Raw genomic sequence first — 25,629 nt, 5'->3', positions numbered from 1 at the left:
AAGTGTTACAGTTTAATGTGTGTTAGAGCTTTTACTTCACTGCAGATTAGTTTCTGAAGCAGTTACTGAATCAATTTGAATACATAAGGTATCAGTCTGCAAGATAAAACTCTTCTTTTTTTACTTTCCCTTGTGTTTAATGACATTTTGTTTTCTAAAATCTCAAAGGATTAAATTCAAAAAACTGTAAAATGAAGCATTTAATTATATTTTTAATTTAATTTTACTTTTTGAGTTAGGATTTAAAGGTATGTGGAAGTTATCTGTTCAAAACATGATTCTTTGTTTTCTAATCTGAACAATTTCAAGTTTGTTTTTTGATTTAAGCAACTTTAGGCTTGTTCAGTTTGTCAGAACCATTCCTTACATGAATGTAATGAAATATTTGAAATATGCTTCTGTGTGTACTAGTGGTTGCATATGTATGAAGAGAACTGTGTATTTCTACCAGACTTTTTCCAAATAATCTGTCCCACACTGCTCTTACTAGGTTTAAAATGTTTTAAACTGAAAATTAAATCAGTAACTTAAAAAGGAAAAACCCTCCCTCTTACTTGTTTCTTCAGATTATATATAGCTGAGCCACATATACTCAAGGTTCTAGAGAGTTCATATGAGAGTGCTTTACTTTTCCAAATCTTTTAGTTTTGGAAAAGTTGGCAATCTGTATGCAATTTCCTGGCTTATGTGATTCATAGGCCCTCCAAATTCATTCTCAGAGGGAAATGTAGCTCCTTAGGAGTCCCATTGCATTGGTTAGTTCATGTTTACACACAGAGGAATAGAGTTTATTTTGTAAAGGAATACATTTAATGTAAAAATAAACTTTTTCTATGCGGGGGTTGTTTGTTTGCTTTTCGGGTTTGTTTTGATTTTTTTTTAAACTGGAATTTTTATTTTACTGTTGCTTCCTCTTGTCTACATTTTGAAATACAACATAAAGGGGAGGTGGTCAGCTGATACAATCTACACAAAATCCTGTTAGATGCAGAAGGAAAAGTTAATTTAGCTATACGTTTTATAAATTTACAGTTCTGGTAACATTTCACAAGAGACTCTTTTAATTGACTGATCTCTTCAAAAGATCTTTCAAATGTCTCTTAAGTACTTCTAAGAATGTTCTGACATACCAAGGTCATATTTTATGGATGGGGATTTGTCATTGCGATGCCTCTTCTGGCTGGTGTCTGTCTGCTGTTCATTTAAATGTGGTCTTTGTAAGCTAATCTAGAAAGTCTTAAAGCCTCTATCGAGCACTGTTGCGATACAAATAGATATTTGCATGCAACACTTCCTAGTCTTTTGTTGTTGTTGTGAAAAGAAGATTTGCAGAATACAACATTTACTATTTTTATAAATAGAGAAAAACATTCTAGTAAAAATGTGCAATAAAGCTCCTTTTAAGCAGAATAACTTTTGCTTTCTGTAATACATATTGTTCTGGGTTGTTCAGGGTTTTCAGTGCTTTTACGGGTGTTTGAATACTGGTAAATTAGTTTTTCCTGGCTGAATTCCATGTCAAGAGTAAATTGCTGTGTACATAGTTTGGCTCCTATGGGTTAGTCAGTTACATGAATAAAATAGACCTTGAAAAGGTTACTTCAGAGGTCAGGGAATATCTGTACTTTTAGCTGATAACAATGCACTAAGTAAGATTGGGTTGTGGTGTGATGTTTTTGCTTTTTAATGAACTTGTGTTCCTGTGAATATACCTAATGTCAAAGATACTAGGTTGTATTAAATACAAACTGTCTGCTGTGTTATCTCTTCAAGTTCCAAACATTTAATTTATTTGTATTAATTGTTGCTCTATAGTGCCTTGACACAGCAGTTGAGTGTTTCCTAAAGGTTCCATTACAGTATACAACACTGCAGTTTATACTTTCAGTGTAAGAATGGTTGGGTTTTTTTGGGAGAGAGGCTCAAAACTATTTTGAAGGAAGAGTTATTTTACAAAAATACAGTCTTAATTACTGCTTTTTAATATGACACATTTACCTACTATATTGAACTAGTAGGGAGTATTTTGGGGGTATAAAACCATTGGAGAGTATTTATAGGTTCTTGCATATTTCATCTAAATGGGTCCATAATGTGAGCTTCAGTGCTTTTTGCATTGAGTAAATAGGATTTACACATATGTTGCATATCCAAGGCCTTGAATGGCACCAGAAATGGCTGGGTTAACTTCTGGAAGTCATTAATATACGTCAACTTGACCGTCAGTCAGTTATCAAGAATAAAGCCGAACTGTTAGAGTGGCAGTGAAGGGGTGCAGAAAAACAAATAATGATGCTTTTTAAAACACGTAACAGTACCTTAATGTTGCCTGTTCACACCAAACAAAATATTAGAGCAGTTGACTGTTACTTGTCTTCTTTAATAGCATCTCTTTCATCTTACTGATAATCATATCCTAGAGCTCTCAGAATATTGAGCACTTATCCAAGCTTCCACAAATTCCTGCCATTCATCAGTCTGGGTGATACTCTGCTCCCAAATTTGGACACTGCTGTGTAGAGCACACCTTACAGGGTAACTGCTGTTCAAGGGTGACTTCCTTAAGAATGCACTCAGTCAGAGAAGGTCTAGCCACGTGTCTAGCAATGACCAAAAGCAAGTGTCTAATGAAAATTAAAGGGTCAGACAACTTCTGGTGATACCTTACCAGAATGTTCTTCAGCATCCAGGAACACAGAGATTTGGGAATTCTTGAGGTAAAGATGATATATGCTCTTAAATTATTTTTGGGTGGGTTCATCTGTTCTGCCATTGAAGAGACATAAACTTTTAGTGCTATAACATGCATTGGCAAAAGAAATCTCCCCACCAGGCTCGCTCTTCTACCATTTTCCATTCTGGTACTTTTATACTCTGAGCCTAGAAGGTACCTAGGAGACTCCTTACTGCAGTACATGTTAAATCATGGTTACTGTGTTCAGAGCTTTTCAGTGATGGCATTTGTTCAGTATCTAAAATTTAGAACAGAAATGTTATTTCCCTCACCTTCCATAGTGGATATTTAGGCAGAGACTGATTGAGGTGGTCGAAGCAGAGAAGAGCCTTTCCCTCTAGAGAGCTTGAGAAGGAAGGACGGAGTGTTCTGTTGGGTATCGTGGAGATGATAAAGGTTCAGATGAAGAAGAGGCAAGAGCAGAGTCTTTAAATGATTTACGTTTTCAAGTCCAACCTATCTTTTGATGGAAATCATGTGAGATTGGTTTGTGTTTAAGGAAACGGAGGAGGTTAAAAACTTGATTGACATGTTATTGAGTTTTAGGACACTTAAGCAGTAGCTCTTGTTCTAGGTAACCTTGTGTGGCAAATCACTATTAAACTGGCTTGGTTAAATTATGAAAGATGGCTGATAACTGCATATTCATTCTGAATGTGTATCTTTAAAGAATTTTAGAATTTTGCAGTAAAATATATAAAGTAGCTAGGATCCCAGTGTCTATGAATTCTGCTTAAGTAGCTCCATCTCTTTAATTATTATTTTAACCTGGTAATTTGAGATTAGAATCACACTTGTGATCCATCATCTTGTTTCTTTCCAAGAAACGTATCCAAGTTTTTCACCCAACAATTATGCAGAGCTTTATTATGTTAAATCTTAGTAGTGAGATGTATTAGTTTTAAATAATAGCAAAGCTTCTCTGAAAGACCCGTTAGGCTTCCTTTGAGCCCAGTAATAACTGAGAAGGGAGACAGGGTGCTAGCCAGATGAGAATGTACCTGTTTGTTTCTTATGAGGGAAAACATTTCTGAGAAGTGTGTTTGCTGGTTTTTAAATACAGTAGAGAAATAATTCAATTTTTTTACTGCACTGTAACTTTTGTATAGTGCTTTAAGTCATTCAAAAGCAAAAGAGTGGTATAAAGATAAAACCAAAATATGTTATACAGCTTCTGTATCTCCATAGGTGTTTAGGTTTTTTTTAATGCTCAGTAAAAGACTATTTTTAGCTGTACTACTGTTACTGTTAAGATATGAAAGTGGCAAATAAGTTAGTGAGCACAAAACCGTGAAACTGGAGGGCCCAACACTGTGTAAAAGAAAGGCTTTAGTAACCATGTAACAAGAACACTTATTTGCATTCTTACAGTGCATGAAGTTATTCTATTAGTGTAGTGAACTGGAAGTTTAAACATTAAATAGATGAATCAAAAAGCATGTCTCAAATAAAATGTATCTGTGATCTTACTCTCTTGCCTGTTTCTGCTTTCTCCCCTCTCTCCCCCACCCTACAGTCCTTAGATGACCTTTCAAACGTCCCTTCTGATGAGGCAGTTCAACTCCACGCATACATCTCAGATACTGGTAAGTGAATCTCTTACAGTGTCTGATTACTTATTTTCCACCATTTATTTTGAGTTTTTTAATATTATGGGCCCTTGAAATACTAATACTACCATTTTTTTTTTAGCCTTCATGAAACATTTGAATTCATATTTCCCATGAAGTATTTGTAAGGAAAATCTTTACAGAATTGGTGCTGTAGGCCATAGAATATGTATCTATTTTTAATGTGATTTAATTTTTATTGATATGATGTTGTTCTTTTCCCTATCTCTGAAGAATCATTCATTAAACTTCATGTTGAATAGCATTTATTTTAAGCTGTTTAAAGAACAAATTCTGAAAGACAACTCTCTTTATTTTCTAGCCATACAATTCTAATTCCTGACTGTTTACTTCTCTTAATGTAATATTTTTCCTTTGTTTTTTGTGATTGCTTATTGACTTAGCTTGATCTAAGGTAGAGACTTCTTTACAGTGATAGCGTTTTTGGTTATGTTTTGAAAAAACTTTCCGAGTAATAAACTAAGAATTTTTATTACATGAGAATAAATGACAAAAAATTTACAGATATTACTTGTAAATATTCTAGTTAGATAAGATTGCACTGGGTAATTAAATAGTGAATTGATCTTCAGATACTTTTTTTTTTAAGGTAGATTTTACTATGCAGTAGACTCAAATCTATGCATTTACATATCAGACACATGAGCTGTGAGCAACAATTCAACTACTTGACATTTGAATTAGACTGCTCCAACGCACTCTGAGAGTATGGTGCAATCCAAGTGTCATGTAGTCAGCCCTCAGAGAAAGAGAAAAAATAATTTAAAGTTAAGAATTACAATTCTGCTTTCTTATTAAAATGGCATGTGATACTTTTTTCTGAATTTAGATTAAAAGTTTCATTGTTTTGATGTAAGAAAAAAGTTAAACTTAGAACCAATCGAATTACGTTAAATTTATGATCTTGATGGCAATGTGTATTGACAACTGTCAGTTTGACTCTGTGAATCCATAATACTCCAGTTGAACCAGGGGATATGTAAAGGTTCATGTTGTAAGATAGGATTAAACTGGATGTCCTCTTCCTCTTCACCTCATGTCTGAATAAGAAATACAAGTCCCTGCTTTCAGGATGCTGCAGGCAGTAGGTGCATCTTGCATCTGTGTGTGGGCTTTTTTCCTCTGCTGGTTACTACCCTTTACTGTGCTTGTGGGGTGTACACAAGATTTCCTCTCTTTGGGGATTCACCTTGTCTTGCGCTTCAAAATAAATGCTGATTAAGAGGCTTCTTTCTTTGTCTGCCATTCCTGTCCTGAAGTGGTACTTCCTAAAGGTGGAAGTTAGCAGTGCCTCTGAGGTGTGGTATGGTGGCTGCATGGCAGAGTGGTCAACATCCTAGGGGATAGGGCTTCCTCAGCATCCGTGGGGCTGGAGTTTCCTTGCTCCATTCTCTGGGCAGTCCCTTGTCAGCATCCTGACTTCCTGCTCTCTTCTCTTGGGTTCAGCACTCAACATTCTTCTTCTAGAGGGTAGATAGCAAAAAGATGCTCTGTGCCACTGTACACCTCACTAGCAACTAATTCTTACATTGTCAGCAGCTGCCTCTATCCTAGAAGTGTTCCCTGACTGCTTAGACCCCAGCATTGTACTTGAGAGAAGTCAAGGCTAGAAGTACAGCAGAGGTTGGAGCTGATGATTTACCAAGAAAAATGTATTTTACAGAGCATGAGTGCATTTGAAAAAATGGCAGAACTTGATTAAAAAGTATTTTCATCTGGCCACTGGAAAATTGTGGTTAATGGATATTGGTTTACTAAAAAGATAAGACATGTTACCAAATTAAACAGTATACAGTGTAAACAATATTAGTTCTAGGTTATTCTGTAGATTAAATTGAAGTTTTTGAAGAAAACTTTATACTGGGAGGAATTGTGTGATGGAGGAGTGTTCAAGAGGAATACTCAGCAGAGAACAAAAAGATGCTTTCTTCTATTTAGGATAGTTATCTGTCGTCTTTCCATTTCTAAATTGACTTCTCCATGAAATGTGTGTGTACACACACATACAGAATACACACACGTGTGTGTATATATGGTTTCTGTTGACTTAAATAGTGTGTGTGGGGGGTACTTTTTATGGTAGAGGTAATAAATTGCTGATGTTACTGACTGAATGCTTACAGCTTGCAGGCACTCTCTCATGTATTTACAGATTTTTTTTTTTGATGGACAAACTTTTGCAATATGATTAGAGAGTACTTACATGTCTTCTGTTTTCACAGTTGTCTTTCACCAGTATCTTGAGTTCTTTAGGTTAAAATTATTTTTTAAAAGGTCTATTTACTATTCTTAAAAGTTGAAACATTTTCTATTCTTTCTTTGTTTTGCATGTCAGTGAAACTTTTCTAACTTTAAGGCTGCTTAATCTCTATATTTAAGCTTACATGATAAGTTTCTGGAGGGTATCGCTTATGCAGTGTTTTGGATAAAGGGATGGCTTACTCTTCTCCTTGCATGTCCATTTTTGTCTCTCAAGTCTGTCATTCCAGACATTTCTTTACTTCATGTTTGTGTCCTTTCGTCTTCCTTCTTTCTGTTTGTTCCTTTTTTATTTTTGTTTTTAAACTACTAGTCTATGCTGACTATGACCCATATGCTGTGGCAGGAGTGTGTAATGACCACGGCAAGACATACGCACTGTATGCTATCACAGTCCATCGGCGAAATCCAAACAGCGAAGAGACGTGGAAGACCTATCGACGCTACAGTGACTTCCATGACTTTCATATGAGGATCACTGAGCAGGTATTTAATCTCATAAAAATCTTGTAAGGTTTCTCTGAAAAGTGCTTTGTCTGTGTGGTGGTATGGCATAAGTCTTGGCTTTCTCAGAGTGACATAAGATGTGGAGTTACAGCACTGCATTATTTTCCATTAAAGTGTACTTTTTTTAGTGTTTGTCTCACACACTATTTGTATTGAGCAGTTTACAAGTGCACGTTTATGTAGTTTAGTACCTGATGCTGATACAATTGCTCTGACAAAAGAAAATGGAGCATTGTGAATGGATCCAAAATGGAGTTGGCTAGCTGCATATAATATCTCTGTGAGCGTTTTTCCTTTAAGTACTGAGTAGATGCACGCCAGATTTTTAGTCAGTAATGTGACAAATACAATTTGAAGTAGATACCTATATTTAAGAGGCTATTCTTTGCTTACATTGCTTCTGTTTAGATGCAAGTATTCAAATAAAATCCAGACCATTGTCTGGCCAATTATTTTCTCATGTGACCTATTTGCGAAGGGATGTGATTTGTAAAGTTGGAAATAGTTATTTGGTGCTTCCTACAGGCCATAAACATTATATGCGTTTTGTGACCTTCCAGAGTTAAATGATGTCTTTGCAAAAAGACACCTTGGAGGGACTGAATGTAGTCAGTCTCTCATTAAATCTGTAATTTTGTGGCCTTCTCTAGAGAGAAAAGGACACAACATTTTTTCAGTTTGTTTTTTAAAGCCATATACCTAAAGCTGTACTATTCCTTTCTCTCTTTACTGCCTTAAGAATATTATTTATTATTCGCAGTAAGTCTGGATTCTTGATGGGGATAATCCTGATTCTTTGAGGGTTTTTTCTTGTTGCTTTTTTGTTTGTGCAGTGTAGCAAATATGTTCAACCTGCTTAAGTGTTAGGACCTCTTCTTTCCAAGCTGCTTTCCTAGAACACTCATTCTTTCTGTAAAACTGAAACAGTGGAAGACATTTCAACCAATGCCAGTAACTGCCGTTACCTGGAGAAAAGGCACAGGTGATGGCATGTCCGGCATGGTATAACTTAGGTGTAAACTGGGTGCTGCTATCCACTCCAGAGACAAAAATGTTATTGTTTCTGTAGTAGCTTTGATCAGGAGAGGAAAAGAAGGATATTTGAGAAAGATTTGCAAGTTATCATTATGTGGTCTCATAAACCTACTAACTTCTGCACAAACTTGGGCTTACAAGAGGGCTGGTGGGGGGACTTTTTACAAGGGCCTGTAGTGACAGGACAAGGGGTAATGGGTTTAAGTTGAAAGCAAGTAGATTTAGATTGGATACCAGGAAGAAGTTCTTCCCGGAGAGGGTGGTGAGGCACTGGAACAGGTTGCCCAGAGAAGCTGTGGATGCCCCATCCCTGGAAATGTTCAGGGCCAGGCTTGGATGAGGCTTGGAGCAACCTGGTCTAGTGGAAGGGGTCCCTGCCCATGGCAGGGGGGTTGGACCTAGATGGTCTTTAAGGTCCCTTCCAACACAAACCATTCTATGATTCTATGAAATAATGATGATAAATCTTGACCCTAAACCTTTTTGAGCAGGTGTGATGACAGGAATAATTTACACACTATACTAGTCTGTATGTCAAAAATGAGTATTGTGTGTGTTCAGAAATTAAATTTTTGCCCTTGAAAGTCTCCTGAGTATTTTTGTGCATTTATTTTTGAAGTCCTACCTTTCATTTTGGCTTCTTAAAGGAATCTGATTTCTGAACTTGATGCAGAAATTGTCAGGTGTTGTATGGTAGATAGGAAGAAGTGAATATAATGACCTCTCATTTCTGAGCTTCTGCAGTGTTTTGAAACTCCTTTGAAAGCAGAACAAAAAGTCTTTTCTTTTTTTCTAGTTTGAAAACCTTGCAAATATACTGAAACTTCCTGGCAAAAAGACATTTAACAATATGGATAGAGAATTTTTGGAAAAGAGGAAAAAAGATTTAAATGCATATTTGCAGGTAAGCTGTGTGTGGGTTGGTGGGGGTTTTTTGTTGTTGTTGTGGTAGCATTCTGTGTTGGAATTCTTTTTTCTGAGGTAGAAAAATTGCTAGCATCCTTTTTTATTTTAATATTTTTTATTTAAATATTAAAAAATCCCCAACCCAAACCCACCAAAAAACTCTGTGGTATGTTTTACATAATCCTAAACACTATACGATAAGAACTTCATATTAGATAGTAAGTTTGCCTTTTCTTTGCTGTTCTGGTTTATTCTCAGACAATTCTGTTCCAACTCCTCTGAGCCACTGAGGTTCCAGTTGTGTTCGTTTTGAGCTTTATGGCACTTAACTTTCTTGTGTCACACTTACGTTTGTGGTTACTTTCTCCGGTGCTGTTGTGTAAAGATTGTCATGGCACCCACTCTGTTGGTGTAGAAAATCACACAAACTCTCCATTCAAATAAGGCCTGTGTTGGCCTAACCAAAGGAATTCAGTTGTCTTGCTTCATACGGACCTTCTAGTAATTTAGCACTAAAATATGTTGACCGACTCAATGGACATGTTAGCAATAAATAATGAAAATGGATAAAACATTGTGAAATCCAATTGGTCTGTTTATAAGGCTAATATTTTTTTCCTTTGAGATATGTGCCCCATTTTTAATAGCAATATTTTCTTCAGTCACAGCCTTTTTTTTTGTGTGTTTGAGAAGCAGTTTGAGTGGTCATAGGGATGTGTATTTTTCTGTGAGATGCTATTATGGGAATCACTAAGAAGCATGTTGTCATGGTATTTCCAACTTGAGAATAATGTAATATTGGAAAAAAATTAGACAATTAGTAAGAAAATACATTGCAGGGTGTAGTGTCTTTAACTGTGCATGATAAAATTTTACTGAACTGAATGGTATGGCCTTTTTCATATTTTATTAAAAAATATTTTTAAAAAATTATTTTACTCAGCTCTTGTTAAACCCTGAAATGATGAAGGCTTCTCCAGCTTTAGCCCATTATGTATATGACTTCCTGGAGAATAAAGCCTACAGCAAAGGGAAGGGGGATTTTGCACGGAAGGTAAGAATATTTTGCACTGTCAAGGGAACTTCAGACCATTTATTAGTGCAATGACTGCATTAAACAGAGATGTTGAGCTGATATTGAACAGCTATATAACACTTTCAAAACAGGTTGAAAGTGAGTTGTTTTAAAGAGTTGTTTGTGAGTGGCAGAGTATCTGAGGTCATAGCCAAAAACTTGCTGGTTTTATAACAGATACATGTATTTGTATGACAAGGAAATTAAACTTTCAAATCAGACAGTGCATTGCATCAAGACTACTTGAAAAGTGTGTTCGTTGCAAGTTACTTTGTCAGACATCTGTGATTTTTTTTTTTCGTAGTCTCATTCTTTCTAATTTCTTTTCAGTTCTTTACTCTGTATTTGCTGCTGTTACCATGCTCTCCATTCTGCAGCCCAAAAGATGAAATGCATTTCCCTTCAAAAGTGGCTATTACATATCTGGCTGTTGTAACCATTCAGAGTCATTGGTCAAATTTGGAGCCGAGCTCTGCATCCTTTTTGTTAAGTGACCAGAACTCTCTTCAGACAAGTGATTATTTGTTCAGTTGACCAGTTTGTGTGGGCATCTGCTTTGCAAATACAGCTATTTCTAAACTTTTAGTGATTTTTATATAAAAAAGCATCTGCAGTTGTATTACCACATCAAATTGTTGTTCTACCTATATTCCTTAAATATTTAACAGTGAAGCAGTTAAATATTTGTCAAGGTTTCTGTAATGACTAAGATTTGATTTCCAGCTTATTAAGCCCTTCATAAACTTAAGGGCATCAGACTAGTATTTGTGCCTCTGGACTGAGTTTAGGGTATATACTGAAAAAAGATCGTAACAGTTTCTGTGGAACTACTTCATGGTTTTGATTATACTTGCCATGATATTAAAATGTATTACTCCAGTGCTGTTTAGAAGAGGCATTTTTCAAAGATGAAGAGTTGAAAGCAGAAGTGAAACATCTGGAAGTAGGAAGCTTGGAAGGGAGAAACAGCATTGAATGAAGAAAAGGAAAATAAATTCAAGCTAAGAAAAGCTGGGGGGTGGGAAATGAAAATGACGCAGGAAGGTGGTCTGTTGAAAGATGGAAATAGTTACAGTAGGGCTGTAAGGAATGAGAAACAAAGTGAAGCTAAAACTTTATTTTGCATTCTGTAATGAAGTTAAGCAATTTGAGTTGTTCTTCATATTATTGTTCTTTGGAACAGTGTGATACTTCTCATACTGTATTAATATACTGGTGTCCTCATAGATTATACAATTCTGGTTAAACATCTTCCCCTTCAGATGGACACATTTGTAAACCCACTGCGTAACTCTATGAGAAATGTATCAAACGCAGTCAAGTCTCTCCCTGACAGCCTGGCAGAGGGAATGACTAAAATGTCTGACAACATGGGTAAAATGTCAGAGAGATTGGGACAAGACATAAAGCAATCATTTTTCAAGGTAAGAAAATATTTGGTAGTTACTACATACTAGTGACTTCATAGGAGGTTAGCTATCAACTCACTCAAAACTTAGGTTGTATACTATAATGAAGAGTCAAGTCATTAGACAGGAAAGCAATCTGCTTTAGGTATACCGTATCAATAAGGTTCAGCAATCATTGTACTATAGACACGGAGTTCTCTTTGCTATTAAGTACCACATTTTAAGATGGCATCTACAGACTGTTAGTGATCCTTGAGAAGAATGAGGGTCACTGATTTTCTTATTTTTTTTATCACCCATTCTCATATAAAGCTAGCTTGCTGCATCTGCTGCTTTCATTAGAAAAACACCCATATATTATGAAACTTAGGATAAGGAAATAGCTACTTTTCTGCTTATTGCTGAATTCTGTTTTTAATTAAATTTTCTTTCTGTCCTTCCTGCCATCTTTCCTCATCTCTTTTATTTCTAAAATGTAACCTTAGAGTTGGGGAATGGTAGCATGGCAAGCTATCTGGAAGTCCTGTGAAAATAATAATCTCCCTAACATGTCCATCTTAACTTCCTTTCCCTTTGCCCTCCTCTTTCTGTGTGTAGCTCTAAGGTCTGTGATCAGGGATTGTTCTATTTTGCGTTACCAAAACAGATAAATGCAGCAGTTGTGGAACAGCAACCAAGATGAGTTAACCCCTAAAGCATGAAAGGGGATAATAAATTGGGGGTGGGGGGTGGTGGTGGTGTTTGTTTGATTCTGTCACTACTTATGAGATAAAATGATTGGCTCTGGACTTCCTCGTTGCTGGTAGCTTCCCTCGTGTGTGACTAACAGTGCATCTGCAGTTACACTCACTGGGAAGTCCGTGACTAGGCAGGACTTAAGATCAAAAAGAGATACCAGAAGAAATAGCAGTCCCATATGAATTTCTAGGTGTTTTTCAGTTGAAGCATTAGTACTTGAGAAAATATGTGTAGGTTGTCTTAAAGGTGTTGATAACTTTGACAGCTCTAGGAGAATACCTACAGGCTTCACTTGTTGCAAGATGAAAGGACTACCGTGTGCTTATCTGTGGTAGTATGCAACTGACTTTTGGCCAAACATTTGGGTTTAATTTTCATAACCAAATTGATTATGAAAATTGACCTAATTTATTGGTATTTTTAAGTGGTTTTTATTTCATAAACATTACCTTTTTTTCATTGTAGGTGCCTCCTTTGATCCAGAAAACCTATTCAGATCCTGATCATTGCCGTGTTGCAGCACCAATTGATGACAATGTGAGTCTGATATTTGTCCTTTCAAAGCTGACTCCTCTAAAACCCAATTAATGAATTGCTTATTTTATGTTAAATTACACACTTATTTTTTCTGATACTATACCAGGCACTTAAAAACAGTTCTTAAATTTTTAAAGGAAACTTAAGCTTCCCTCTAAAGTTAACATCTTCATTAGTACTAGAATGGTTTGCACAGCAGTGGAGTAACTTAGAGCGTATATGCTGCCGTTTCTGTGTTTTGTGGGTGGGGGGTTGATTGGTGGGCTCTTTTCCCCCTCTTCCCTCCAATTTCTGTCTGTTCAAAGACAGTATGGTACCAGACTGTTAGCATCATTTCTAGTGGCATTTTAAGGATTTTGATTTCTAATGTGACCTTTTAGGGGCATTTGGATCAGAAGTAGTGTTTTCTATGTTTTTATGGAAAAAAAACCCCATTCAGTATATTTTCCTAAATAATAAACTTCTAGTGTGTGGACACTTAAACTATATAAAGTAGTAATATTAGAAACTTGAAAGTGAAGTTTAAGCTTTTGATGTTATCATAAGCTATGGTATTTTGGTATTGTTTTGATAGCAACATTGATCATATATGTGAAAACAATTGGAAAAAACCTTTTATCTCTAAGTAGGACAGAAAGTCTGTAAGATTACCAGTGATTATATGCGATTTGCTATGGTCATAAGTCTGCACCTGTTCTGCCCTTCATGTTTCATGTTTTTTGGTCACATCAAAGCATTCCAGTTTGCCTTCCTGTGGCTTGGTAGATGTATTTTTGCTCAAATAACATAGCCTTGAGTTCTTCTGGGTTTTCTTTTTCCCCATTATTTTTCACTATATCTGACTGTATCTGTAAATTTATAATTTCAAATATACATCTTTGATACTTCTGAGGCTTCTGTTTTGCACAGGCAAAACAAAATTGGATCATTCAAATACATGAGCTGCTTCTCTGCGAATATTTCATTGATCCTATAGAAGCTGCAATTTTTGATAGCTTCTAAGGTAATATACCAAGTGTTTCTGAAAAGCAGATTTCAAATGTTTTAAAACCTTTAAAGTCTCAACTGCTATTTTTAGATGCATTGGTCGCGACTTACAGTCACTATATCAGACAAAATATGGCAGCTTGAATGGAATTTTATATGGAGAAGCAGTACTGATGCACAAATCTGTAGAATCTCCAGCTGATTTATAAATCCACTGTCTTAAAGATATACTTGTGTGGCCTACCAAAAAAATGTCCATGTGGCTGTGAGAGCTGGCTGCTCTTCCTCCCAGTGTAGGTTTAGCAATATAGTGCAAACTACTACTCTTCCAGGTAGAGCTGTATCAAGAGTTTAAACGCAAAACAACATTCTGAATGTTATGTTAGAATGTAAAAATCAGAATTAAAAAGACCCCAAACCAAACAAAACCAAAACCAAACAAAAAAAACCCAACAACAAAACACAAACCAACCAAAAAAAAAAACCCCACAAAAAAGCACGAAGAAAAACAAAGAAATTGCATTTGGTATTTAAGTAAGTATTGCTGAGGATCCAGCGAAGTTTTAATTTTAGCTTGCTATTCGATGAAGTTTTAAGTAATAAATGGATTATTTAAATTTTATTTAAAAAACCAAATTAATTTGTGTATTTGAGATAAACATTTGTGGTCTCTTGTGCAATACAACTAACTCCAAATGCTGTCTTTTTATGTAATAGCTTAACAATATGTAGGCTTGTATGTTGGTATATAAGCAGGCAGTGAGAAGCTGCTGTTTTTTCTCCAAGAGAAACTGTAATAACTGAGATGCAAATCTTAATATTTTCATATTACAGAATTTAGTAATTTTTCCCTCAAATTTTAATATTTGAAAAAGCTTTGACAGTTACTGCATACAACTTTAAAAACTTCTGCTCAGTTACTGAATCCTCTGTTGTTCTTTGTAAGCCAATCTGTGTAACATGTTTTATTAAATAATGAAATTAAGATGCTTTTCTTAATCTATAAGCATAAATGCACTTAATATCCATGCAGGTTAGAATGATACATAAATAAAAGGAAGTTAATTGCAGTGAGGTGCCATTATTGTGAGGAGGTTCTGACTTGGGCACTGTGCATCCATAAGAAAAAGATGCCAAAGCATAGCTGCTTCCAGAGTTATCACGTTAGGCAGTTGGAAGCATAGATACCAAAGGAAGAGGTCAGGGACAAGCACTCTCTTCAGGACATATTTATTTTATTAACTCTGTTCAAATTTGGTGAAATAACTGTTTCTTTTTGTCTTAGCTTAAAAATTCAATGGATTTAAGCCTAGTTTATCTATAATTTCCAGTCCTTGCTATTAGTGATGTTATAGAAGATTTAAGGAGCATTTCATATTACAGTAAAATACAGAGCCAAGTGTTTTGGCTATTGTTCTGCATTTGATCTGTGAAGTAACTACTACAACTGTAGCTTTCTTGAATTGAAGTGAAACTTTACTGATCATACTTTTACTTGCTTGATCAGGTGGATGACAATATTCCACTAAGAGTAATGCTGCTTCTTATGGATGAAGTCTTTGATTTAAAGGAAAGAAATCAGTGGTTAAGAAGAAATATAAAAAATCTGCTTCAGCAACTTATTAGAGCAACATATGGTGACACAATTAATAGGTACTGCTTTTCTTACATAGAGCAATCGTGTGAGTGAGACTCTGCGGACTGTGTCTATAAATTCTGTTGGTATAACTAAACTATTGTGGTTTAGATCTGCGTGCATTCCCCTTTGAAGAGGATCAACAAACCAAGTACAAATGTGCTGTAAAGTGGAAATAAACAGAAAACATTGCTGAAAGACAAGTTCCAGTAACTCATATGTCAAAGAACTTCCAGAAGAGCTTTCACGTAGCAACAAGAAGCTCACGTTTCTGTGAATGTAACTTAATACTGATGGTGTCTGTGCTTTTTGCCATGTGTTTTACACCATGTTTTTTGTTGTTAATACTGCTTATTACTTTCTGCACTACTTATGGTTACATCTCTTTGATGCTACAAATGATACACTGGTACTATCAAAGTGTACAAAGTGTGCAAACTGTACTGTGTGTTATTGCTTTTGCAATTTAAATGATGGGAGGGGGTGAAGGGAAAGGACTGTTAGGGTACCTGTTCTGCCCCCTCATGTTCTCTGTAATTCACACATACTCTTTCATGCAAATGCAAAGCAAATTAGTAGTGCTAAATAAGTAATATTCTTGCTTGCAGCTTACAAGGCAAGCTTTCCCTTCTAATAATTTGTCTCTGAAAGTAAAAAAAAAAAAAGAAAAAAGAAAAAAACCAAAGATTTTTCTAGAAACAGGATTAGCCCTAAAGGGCTGTGACTCAGAAACTTAATATCTGGAAGGTGAGGAGTAGTTTCCTGATACTTTTTCAGGGCACATAATTACTTTTTACCCTTAAAAAGTATATTTTTTGATATTTTCATCATCACTGTTAGACATACAGGTAGTTCTTGTGGTACTAGTAGTGATGCAGCCATGTAATAATAATAGCACTGGGTGTTATTCAAATAATTTCTGGTGGCCAGGTGACAATTATATTGAGACCTGTGCTTCCAAAAATAGGCTGCCCTGTTGAACAACTCTGAATACTTTTTGCTGTTTTCATATTGTAGTACAACTAGCTGAGTTTGTGCAGATGCTGCTGCTTTCTTATTGCAGAGATGTGGGCAGAACTGTTTTGCTTCTGCATTTGGAGCTATTCCAGATACTTCCTCTAGTTCAGCAGTCAAACCTTGTCCTCGCAGATTCTTGGGTTTAATGGCATTCTGCAGCAAAATTGTGTTTTCCTGTTTCTTAGAAAACTAAACTCATACTGTGTTTAGGGAAATAAACCTGGGATTATGGAGATACACAGATGCGTATATCATTTCTGTAAACATACTAGATTTGGATGTAGAGTTGTGTGTAGGTGTTGATGAATGAAGGTCAAAGTTTATGATCAGTCTGTATCTTCTGTCAAAGATTATGAAGTAACTGCATAATAAGTATGGTAATTTGAGCTTTTAAGTAGTTTCTTTGCTTAAAGAAGTGGAATTTGAAGAGTGCTCCATGAAGAGGAGCACTCTACAAGCAGAACACTTATCTAATGTAATGGGAGATGGAACATGATTTTGCAGCCTGCTTAGTCATCATACATTTACTCAAAAAGAAAAAGACTTTAGTCTTAGGAGTGATCAGTGAGCTTAGATTTTTATCTTGAGAATCAGTGTTTCCCTTCCTAGTGGTCAGTTTTATGAAACCTACTTTTGGAGTTGGAGAAATACGTAAATTATACTTTGTTTGCCCTAGAAGGCTCTTTAAAATGCTATACTTACTTGTTCTTTGCTTTAAAAATTAAATGAGACTTGTTGCTTTGATTTTTAGAAAAATAGTTGATCACGTTGATTGGATGACATCTCCTGAGCAAGTAGCTGATGCGGTGAAACGCTTCAGGTATGTCTTTTATCACAGATGTTAAATATGTAGTACTTGCCAATTGATATCTAATATCAGTGTATCTTTCCTCTTCTTTCTGTGTGAGGAAATTATTATTACTCTGCAGAATTGCAGTTGGAGCATATGCTGCTTTTCACTTGTGTAAAGTGAGAGAAAGTAATTGTCACATGAAGAAGAATATTTTTGAGTTTTCTCCTCTTCCTTATGTTCTTTGTTAACCAGTCTAGAAGAGCTCTAGAGTATGGCTATACTTACGGATTTATCATATTATTGGATGAAGTGTCTTGTTTACCTTAATAAAGGCATGTGCTTCTGCAGCATTGTTGAGTGAGAGACACCCCCCTTGCCTTTTTTTGGATGGGGTGAAAGAGGTAAAGTAGGATAATGTATTAGCCAGAGGGTCATACTTTACAGATACTCTGTTATTCTTTAATAAAACCGAGTAAGAATGTGTGTTTCTTACTCAGAAAAAGAATGTCATTAGCTGAGGCAAAACACCTTTTTATACAGAGGCATGTCTTCTGCATTGGGCTTTATACTACACTGAAACTACTTCATCTCATCTTACTATGTTGATAGATTAATTACTATCAGAGAACTAATGAAGCAATTCATAGACCTTAGCCTAATCTCTCAGTGGCAATAGAGACTCATTGGTAAAAGCAAATCTTGGGTATATTTTGTATAACAACTGTATGGTATTTGAATGGTTTTGGTGTGTAATATTTTCTGAAAATTTTTATTCATCTGATTCTTGTAGTGAAAAAAACGATATGGTGGCTACTAATAGGTTGTACTGTACTTGCTCTTGATTTCTTTTTTCACTTTTTTCCCTTTTCTAATACTTGAAGTGTTTCTTAAGTTTGTGTGCAAATTACTTTCTTGTATTTATTTTATGAGATAGTTTTGAGGAATTAAAAAGAGCCTTTCACTTGATAAAATTTTAATGTATTTTGACAGATTTTGCTTTGTTACAGAGATGCTTTTTGGCCCAATGGCATTTTAGCAGAGGCTGTTCCACGGAGGGACAAAGCTATTAGAATGAGAACAAGGGTGGCAGGGAAGACCAAATTACTGGAGGTAATGCCAGGTAAGCGAGTCTGGAGTTGCAGCCTAATAATTCTTACAATATATTGTTACTGAAGTTAATGTCAATATTCTTGATTATTGAAATACTGACATATGAACTGTACTTCAGTAAAAAGGTTTTTAATTATTAAAGCACTGAACATTTTTACATGTGCTGTGACTTTTCAACTGTAAGTCTCTTGGAACCAGCCTGGTGTTTAGTTTCACTAGAGGATTTAGGTTTAGTGCATGAAATATCTATATTTCAATACAGCCTGAATTAGTGTAAGATAACATGGTTCCACATATATAGTGAAGTGAATTAATTTTCAGAAATCCTTTCTGCTGTAAGAAAACTTTTAGTTTAGTCATGTTATGTATAATAGAGGCACTGTTAGCTCAAATTTAAGCTGCATTAATGTGAAAGACTGAATACTCAGTTTAAGTTTGTTAAATTTCATTTTTGTAGATGAACTGAAGCACATCATAGGTGCTGAGACGACACGGAAAGGCATTCTTCGGGTCTTTGAAATGTTCCAGCACACTCAACTCAATAAGAGAATGGTGTATGTGTTTCTGGAGAGATTCCTAGAAACCTTATTTCCACAAAATAAGTTCCACGAGCTCTTCAACAAACTGCATTCACGGTCAAAGCAGATGCAGAGGTATAAGCAGAGACTACACTGTACTCAAGCGCCTTCGTTGCAGAAAAGGTGACACTTCAAACCTATTAAGCTGGTGTATGTTTGTCCAGGACTAATTACTTGGGCAGATTCTCTGGGGCTTCACTCACATGCTGTTATTTCTGCACCAGTCTTCTAGTGTCACATATTACATTATTAATGCATCTGTAAGACCTGTGGATCTTCTCATCTTCACTTGTAATTCAACCACTACCAGAAGGGTTTGTGTGTCTTAAATGATTTGGTGCATCTTCATGCAACATTGAGAAGAATACTGGCCCAATAGAAAGAACGCTGATTCCTTCCGTTCCTGAGTCGATGTTTTGCCAGCAATGAAAAGTGCCAGGCTGTCCAAGTAAAGCACAACTGTGGTGGTATAATGGAAGAAAAGGATGTTTTGGCACTGGGAGATAGTGCAACGTGTGAGAATCAGGTGGAATTCTATGTTACGACTGTTGAGGCTCTGTAGGGCTCTCTTAACATTCCTGTGAAAGCTGTGCTAACAGGAAAAGCAGTCTTCGGAGTAGCAGGTCATAGGAGGAGGGAGAAATTTTTATAGCCCCATCACAAAAGTACATTTATTAAAGGAAAGTTGAGGTAATGCGGCTTTTATGCCTTACTTACTTCACCTTTCATGTTTTGAAAAATAAACTAACGTTAGATCTAATGGGGGTTTTACTAAAGGCAGAGGTGCAGTAGAAATAAACCCTTTGTTCTGATTATTCTGTAGCTTTAAGGGCCATATTCTGCTCTTATAGCACCAGGCATACATTTTGCATGTAACTTCAGTGGAGAAGGGGCATCATATTTATGTTCAATTGCCATATCTGAACATACGTCAAGTTGATAGTTGTAGAAGGAAGGGGGTACCTGTTTCAAAGAGGACAGACATCATGTTAGAAGATGAAGAAATTGCACTAAGACACAGTTTACACACAACTCCCCACTAAAATTTGAAACTTTTTTGGGTGTAGACGTCTATGTCCTGCTTAAGGGAAAGATTTGTTATATTTTAGTGTGTAAGCCTCATATGGAAAATAGTCAAATTAGTTGGTTCCTCACAGGTAAAGGATTTCATTAGTCATATGCAAACACTTGGAAATTCCTGAATGCATCTCAGTGTATATATGAAAATAAAAAGGAGATAAAACTACAATATTTTTTTAAATATTTTTTTTATTTTTTGCATAGTGTAAAATTTTAATAAAAATCAAGGCCCCACATCCATCTGTTTAGTTTCATTGAAGAATTTCTGTCCAATTAAAAATAAAGTAACAACTGAATAATCCCGTTTGGCCACAGCATATCTCAGTGTGTTTTCTTTTTCATAGTCCCCAGATGTTTGAGCACTGCTGTCCGGGTGCATAGAAAGTAATACCATAGAGTCTGGTTTTTTCTGAATGCTAAACACAGGGTAAGATACAGCTATTGATCAAGGATTCTTACAGTAATCTGTGTCTTAATGGGAACAAATGATCCTTTTATGTGAGGAAGGAATGTAGACCTTTTATGAAAGCGTTCTAAGAGAAGGCAGAAGGCTCTCAAAGGACCTAGTTAAATTGACTGAAGCCTCTATATAGATCATTTTTTCTCATGGATGCTATTAATGCAATGTAGCCTTTTATCATACTACTTAACGGTGATCATATTGTACTGTTAACATTCTCCTACAGTATGCATGGGCTCAAGTGCACTTTTTTTCTTTATTGCAGAACTAAATACTATAAATGAAGTCCCTTTCTTTTATAGCCCTAGGAAGACAAGTTGGTAAACACCTAAGAACCTTTCCCCCTTCCTCTCTGCAGGTTCTGTAGAAGCGTGATGATTAAGTGCTGTTGAATTTAACAAAATTGAGTTCTGTGTGAAGTAATCAACATAGCCAGCTCCTATTGTTTACATGCCTGTATCTTCCTTTGATGCCAGGCAGTTTAAGCGTACCTGACATCTGACTGATGAAAGATCGTTCAGCAATTGTTCTTGGCGATATAGTAAATATATCATTGTTCCTACCAAACCTAATTTATGTCTTTTAAATCACTGAAATTGTTATGCAGTATGAAAGTGGGAAGTTCAAATACTGTTTTGTCAAATCTGTGGAACCTTTTATCTATCTGTAGGTACCATGAAAAATTTCGAGAGAACAGTGATCATGTGCAAATTTGGGATTTTTTTAATTATCTGGTACATTTCTGTACAAAAATAAGATAATATCTCTGGGAATGTGAACTGAACGTAATACGCCATGTTTATTAGTCGTTTTACTTAATGAATTTATTATATATATATACCTATGCACACATTTATATACGTATGTATGCATATGTGTATATGTATTGAAGTTTTGTCTTCTGTATTTAATTACAGAATGTGGCTTCCTAATTCAGTGGTGCCTGTTGGCTGGCAAGAATCATCAGAAATGAATACTTTTTGTTAAAAAGAGTTTGTATGTATCTTCATTTAAATGGTTTTCCTGTTGACAATTTAAAATACCTGCCCTGTCGACCCATGCAGCCTATTATCTTAGAAAGTCTCCAAAACTGAATGTTAATATACAGCACTTAAGAGTCTGGGTGTATCTTCTGGCCTTTGGGTGCTGTGACTGGCCGCTGAAAATTGTGCCATTGTCAATAAATGCACTTGTTTTAGCCTTAATTATTTTTAAGAGAAAACAAGCAACTGAATTTTTCATTTGGTTCATCCTCAAGCTTGTGCTGCTGGTGTTTGCTAGAACTAAACAGTAAATTTTAAGTGCTACCAGAATGTGTACCGAAATAAAAATATATGAATTCCACAATCTAAATTTTAATTTTGTGCAATATTTCATTTAATGCATGTGTATTTGAATAACTGTAAAATAAATGAATTTTTAATGTTTTGAAGTCTAGGTTAAAAATGTCTTCTCAGCTGAACAATTTTGCATTCTGTTGTTGCGTTAGTTTATTTAAGGACTTGTTTTAAAAGTCTTATTTGTTACTCCTTTGTTAATTCCCTTGTTCTCAGTGATCCTTGCTCGTCTGAGCAAAGCTCATGTATTACAAGGGATAAATCTGAAGAGCACATCTCATGAATATAGCTGTTATAAATTACTTGTGCATATCATTGTACAGTAAGTGTCAGCTGTGTGCCTAATTGTTCTCTTGATGCTTTTTTCCTTCCTTCCCCCTCCTCTTGTTTCCATAACAAAGAATGAACATGAAACAGGCTGCCATGGTCACTTCAGCTAAATGGCAGAGGACTCTGAATTTATTTTTGGAGTTTGCATTTATGTTCTGTCCAATAGAAAGCTAAAAAATTACACTAATAAAGTATTAACAGGATTCTTATGAGTCTCTCTTTATTTTTAAAGTAACTTTCTCGCAGGTACGAATGTTCCGCAGGTCTGGAAAAAAACCACTAAAGGTAAAAAATATTGCTGTTGTGTTGTTTAAATAAAACAGTCATTCCTTGAATATTTTAACTATTTATAATTGGTTTTGTTTTTAACAAATTAATATCTATGTTAATTTTCAACCAGTATTTGCAGAAAGTCCTGTATCTTAAAAGCACATATGCAGAAACAGTGGGATTGAGTGGTGTAGGAGGTTTGGTGTGGTTTTTTTCTCTATATTGTTGGGTTTTTTACTGTTTGGCTTTTCCCCCCCGGGTTTATTTTTCCAGCAGCTGGATCGACCATGGGAGTACAATTGTTACCCTTGATATATTTATTCCAGCTGTTTCACATTCATCAAAAAGATGTCCTGAGCTACAGAGATGTTAGTTCTTTGACCCTAGGGTAAAGTGTTTGCCACTTTCACAGGTTTACACACTTCTGTTATAGAATAAAGACACATCTCAGGAATTTCACTATCTGACTGCAAGTTTTACTTGTTGAAGCTATTATCTTTGGATAATTTTACAGCAACAAACCCACTCCATTTTTAAAAATTTTGATTAAAAACTCTTTAAAATTTTTTAAAAGTCATAAAAATATCTGTCAGTTTGTAAGTGAGGGTAGTATGTGTCTGTGGCTTATTTAATTCTCCAGTCTATCACATTGTCTGGTTTATATTGATTTTGATGTCTAGTGAATGTGTGTAGATTGCCTAAGTTTTTTGTAAAGTTTGGGAACCAGCATCACTCTGCATCAGTTTAACTACAAATTTCATGGTTTGTCTCTTGGAAGAAAGGAAATTATGTAGTGAAAACAGTTTACTTTGGTTAAGTACCTTTTGAAAGAAATTAGGCTTTATTTCCGTTAAACATTTGAAACATCTATTCATTTCAGTTCTCCCCCAGCCCCCTTCCAGCCCTGGAATATGTTGGAATACTTTCATATTCAAATACCTCAAGTAACTGTTTCCCATGCCATGTCTCTTTGAATTACTGTGGCATGTTTGGATTGGGTTTATTTGCATGGCTCAGTTAAATTATTTGATACCTGGTTCTGAACAGGCTAACTAGAATTCTCATTTGACATTTTTAGAATTGAACTAGTACATAAAGTAATTGAGGTTGGGCTTAAGGAGACTATACTGAATTTGTTGGCAGTCAAGAGCTACTTACTGGGAGTAAGGAATGTAGCTTTCAAAAATGGACTTCCTCTTTGTTACCATAAGAAAAAGTTGTAAAAGCGAGTCCCGAGTAGTTTTTTGAGTCTGTGTTCTGATTTTGCTCAGCTTGAGGTTTAGAAACATGATAATTCTGAATGGAATCAAGGGGTACTGATGGAATTTTCTGTTACCAACTTACTGGAGTTCCAGGTAAGAGATTCTGATAAAACTCTGAGAATTGGGTACACTCTTCTTTTAGAACATGTGGAAGATGGTTGTGTGAGCTACCTAGTTATTCCATGCACAGAATAGACAGAATGTGGAAAAAACTTGCTTTTTTTGTTCTTAAAATAGTCAGCCAGTACTAGGCTTGATACAAAGCTTTCTTTTCACATTTTAACATCTCATGTTAGCAAGCTACAGGTTTCTCATTTTTTACATGAGCATGTATTTTAGAATTAGGTTGTCATAGACAGCGTTTTCCTTTTGTGTTTTCATGGACTTCATACAATACATTCCTTTTATAGTCTGTTTAAAAATTGGTTTCACATCTTACCTGCTCTATTTTATGCTACCTACGTTGATTTAAATCACTGGCTTGCCAGTAATCACTGACATCATTCTTGAAAGCAAACAAAGCCTACTTATACCTAATGTAAAAACACAAGGTATTTTGGGGCAAAAAGGACATACTCATTCAATATTCTCCTGTCTTGGGTAATCGTATCAGTGCAAAGTGAACCTGGAATGTCATGCAGTTGGGAATTCACCTTTTTTTCTGGCTGTGTGCAGTGCCATGTAAAGGAAACGTAGGCCCAAGGTTCTCCTGTACATCACGTATACAAAAAGAAAATGAAGGTTTTCTTCTGTGAAGGTTCTTATGTGTAGGTTCTATGTGGTGCTGAGCCTTCAGCTAATGGTTGTGGTAAGCATCTTCAAACGTGTTGTAGCCGAACTGTTCCGCTGCTGAGGTGAATGCGGCCTCCCCGAGTGTGGGGTTTATTGACAGGGGCTCTTTATAACAAAGACATGGGTTCTCGCAAGTGAAAAAACACGGAAGTGATTCCACATAGGAACACTTGTGCCAAATACTTCAAATGCCCTAGAATCCGTCCTTCCTCCACCCCATGGTTCTGGTATTATCAAGAATATAATCTTCATATAGTGTGTCATCTTGAGCCATAGGAAGTGTAATATTCAGTAAAAGCCTGTTGGTGTAGGTGGACTCTTTAGGCTTGACAGGAGTAAAAGGTTACTGGGGACAGGTGTAAAATCAGGGGTGATGCTATAGAGGATATTAAGTGGTAGTCTTTCCAAATAAAGCTGATGTATTGAAGCAAGAATACATAAACGTAATTGCTTGAGCCGTCATTTGATTTCTGAAGTTAAATTTTTTGGTGCTGTGGCACTTTATATGACAAAATTTTTACTGTGGCAAAGGCTGCTGTGTGATTCAAATGCTAGAATCGATCGCATGGCAATCATAACAGGCTGTCATAACAGATTTATCATTAGATTGTGTGGACTAGAGTGCAGGTTGACACCAGACAGGAAAGTATTTCTCAAAACTTTTCTGACTGTGATAGAGAGAAACTTCTGCATTTTTGACCAACTCGCCAACAGGAAAAAACCCATCTGAATAAGGAAAAACTCATTAAAGTGGTATGTATAGAAATGGCACTGTCAAGAATCTGACTCTTTAAACGTGTATGAAAAGATTTTTTTTTTCTTCTCTGTGTTGTTGCTGCCTCTATTGATTGAGCACTGTTTGAAACGATTCATTATTTACTTGCTAGGTGGAAGAGCATGGCGTGACTATTTAGCCTCTACAATGTAATTCACTACAATTTGCAGAATTCGTATACAAAACTGTTCTCAGCAATTTTCTTTATAATCAGGTTTCTTGTAATCAAGGTAGAGGAAGAATTTGAAGGAATCTGTATAGGCAGTTAACACAGTGAGCTCTTACACGTGACTAGTTTGAGTCTTTGCCTCACTGGGATTTGTGTAATCTCAAGTCTCTAGATAGACCACATCATCTTCTCTCCGTTCTAT

General features: G+C 35.8%; 1 protein-coding gene across 1 annotated transcript in view; it reads left to right on the top strand.

Moving 5' to 3' along the window:
* The window catches only part of SNX13 (sorting nexin 13), a 41,382-nt gene extending 22,101 nt beyond the window's left edge, over window positions 1-19,281 (top strand). The window contains exons 16-26 of the mRNA XM_010160287.1: window positions 4,251-4,320; window positions 6,938-7,110; window positions 8,963-9,070; window positions 10,016-10,126; window positions 11,410-11,571; window positions 12,760-12,831; window positions 15,326-15,471; window positions 17,223-17,291; window positions 18,272-18,384; window positions 18,832-19,075; window positions 19,248-19,281. Of these exons, the coding sequence (XP_010158589.1) occupies window positions 4,251-4,320; window positions 6,938-7,110; window positions 8,963-9,070; window positions 10,016-10,126; window positions 11,410-11,571; window positions 12,760-12,831; window positions 15,326-15,471; window positions 17,223-17,291; window positions 18,272-18,384; window positions 18,832-19,075; window positions 19,248-19,281 (1,302 nt within the window). The remainder of the gene's footprint in view (window positions 1-4,250; window positions 4,321-6,937; window positions 7,111-8,962; window positions 9,071-10,015; window positions 10,127-11,409; window positions 11,572-12,759; window positions 12,832-15,325; window positions 15,472-17,222; window positions 17,292-18,271; window positions 18,385-18,831; window positions 19,076-19,247) is intronic.
* Window positions 19,282-25,629: the final 6,348 nt, after the last annotated feature.

The sequence above is a fragment of the Eurypyga helias genome, unplaced genomic scaffold, assembly GCF_000690775.1.
Source record: "Eurypyga helias isolate BGI_N326 unplaced genomic scaffold, ASM69077v1 scaffold16941, whole genome shotgun sequence".
Lineage (NCBI taxonomy): Eukaryota > Metazoa > Chordata > Aves > Eurypygiformes > Eurypygidae > Eurypyga > Eurypyga helias.
This window is presented reverse-complemented; position numbering and strand designations above follow the sequence as displayed.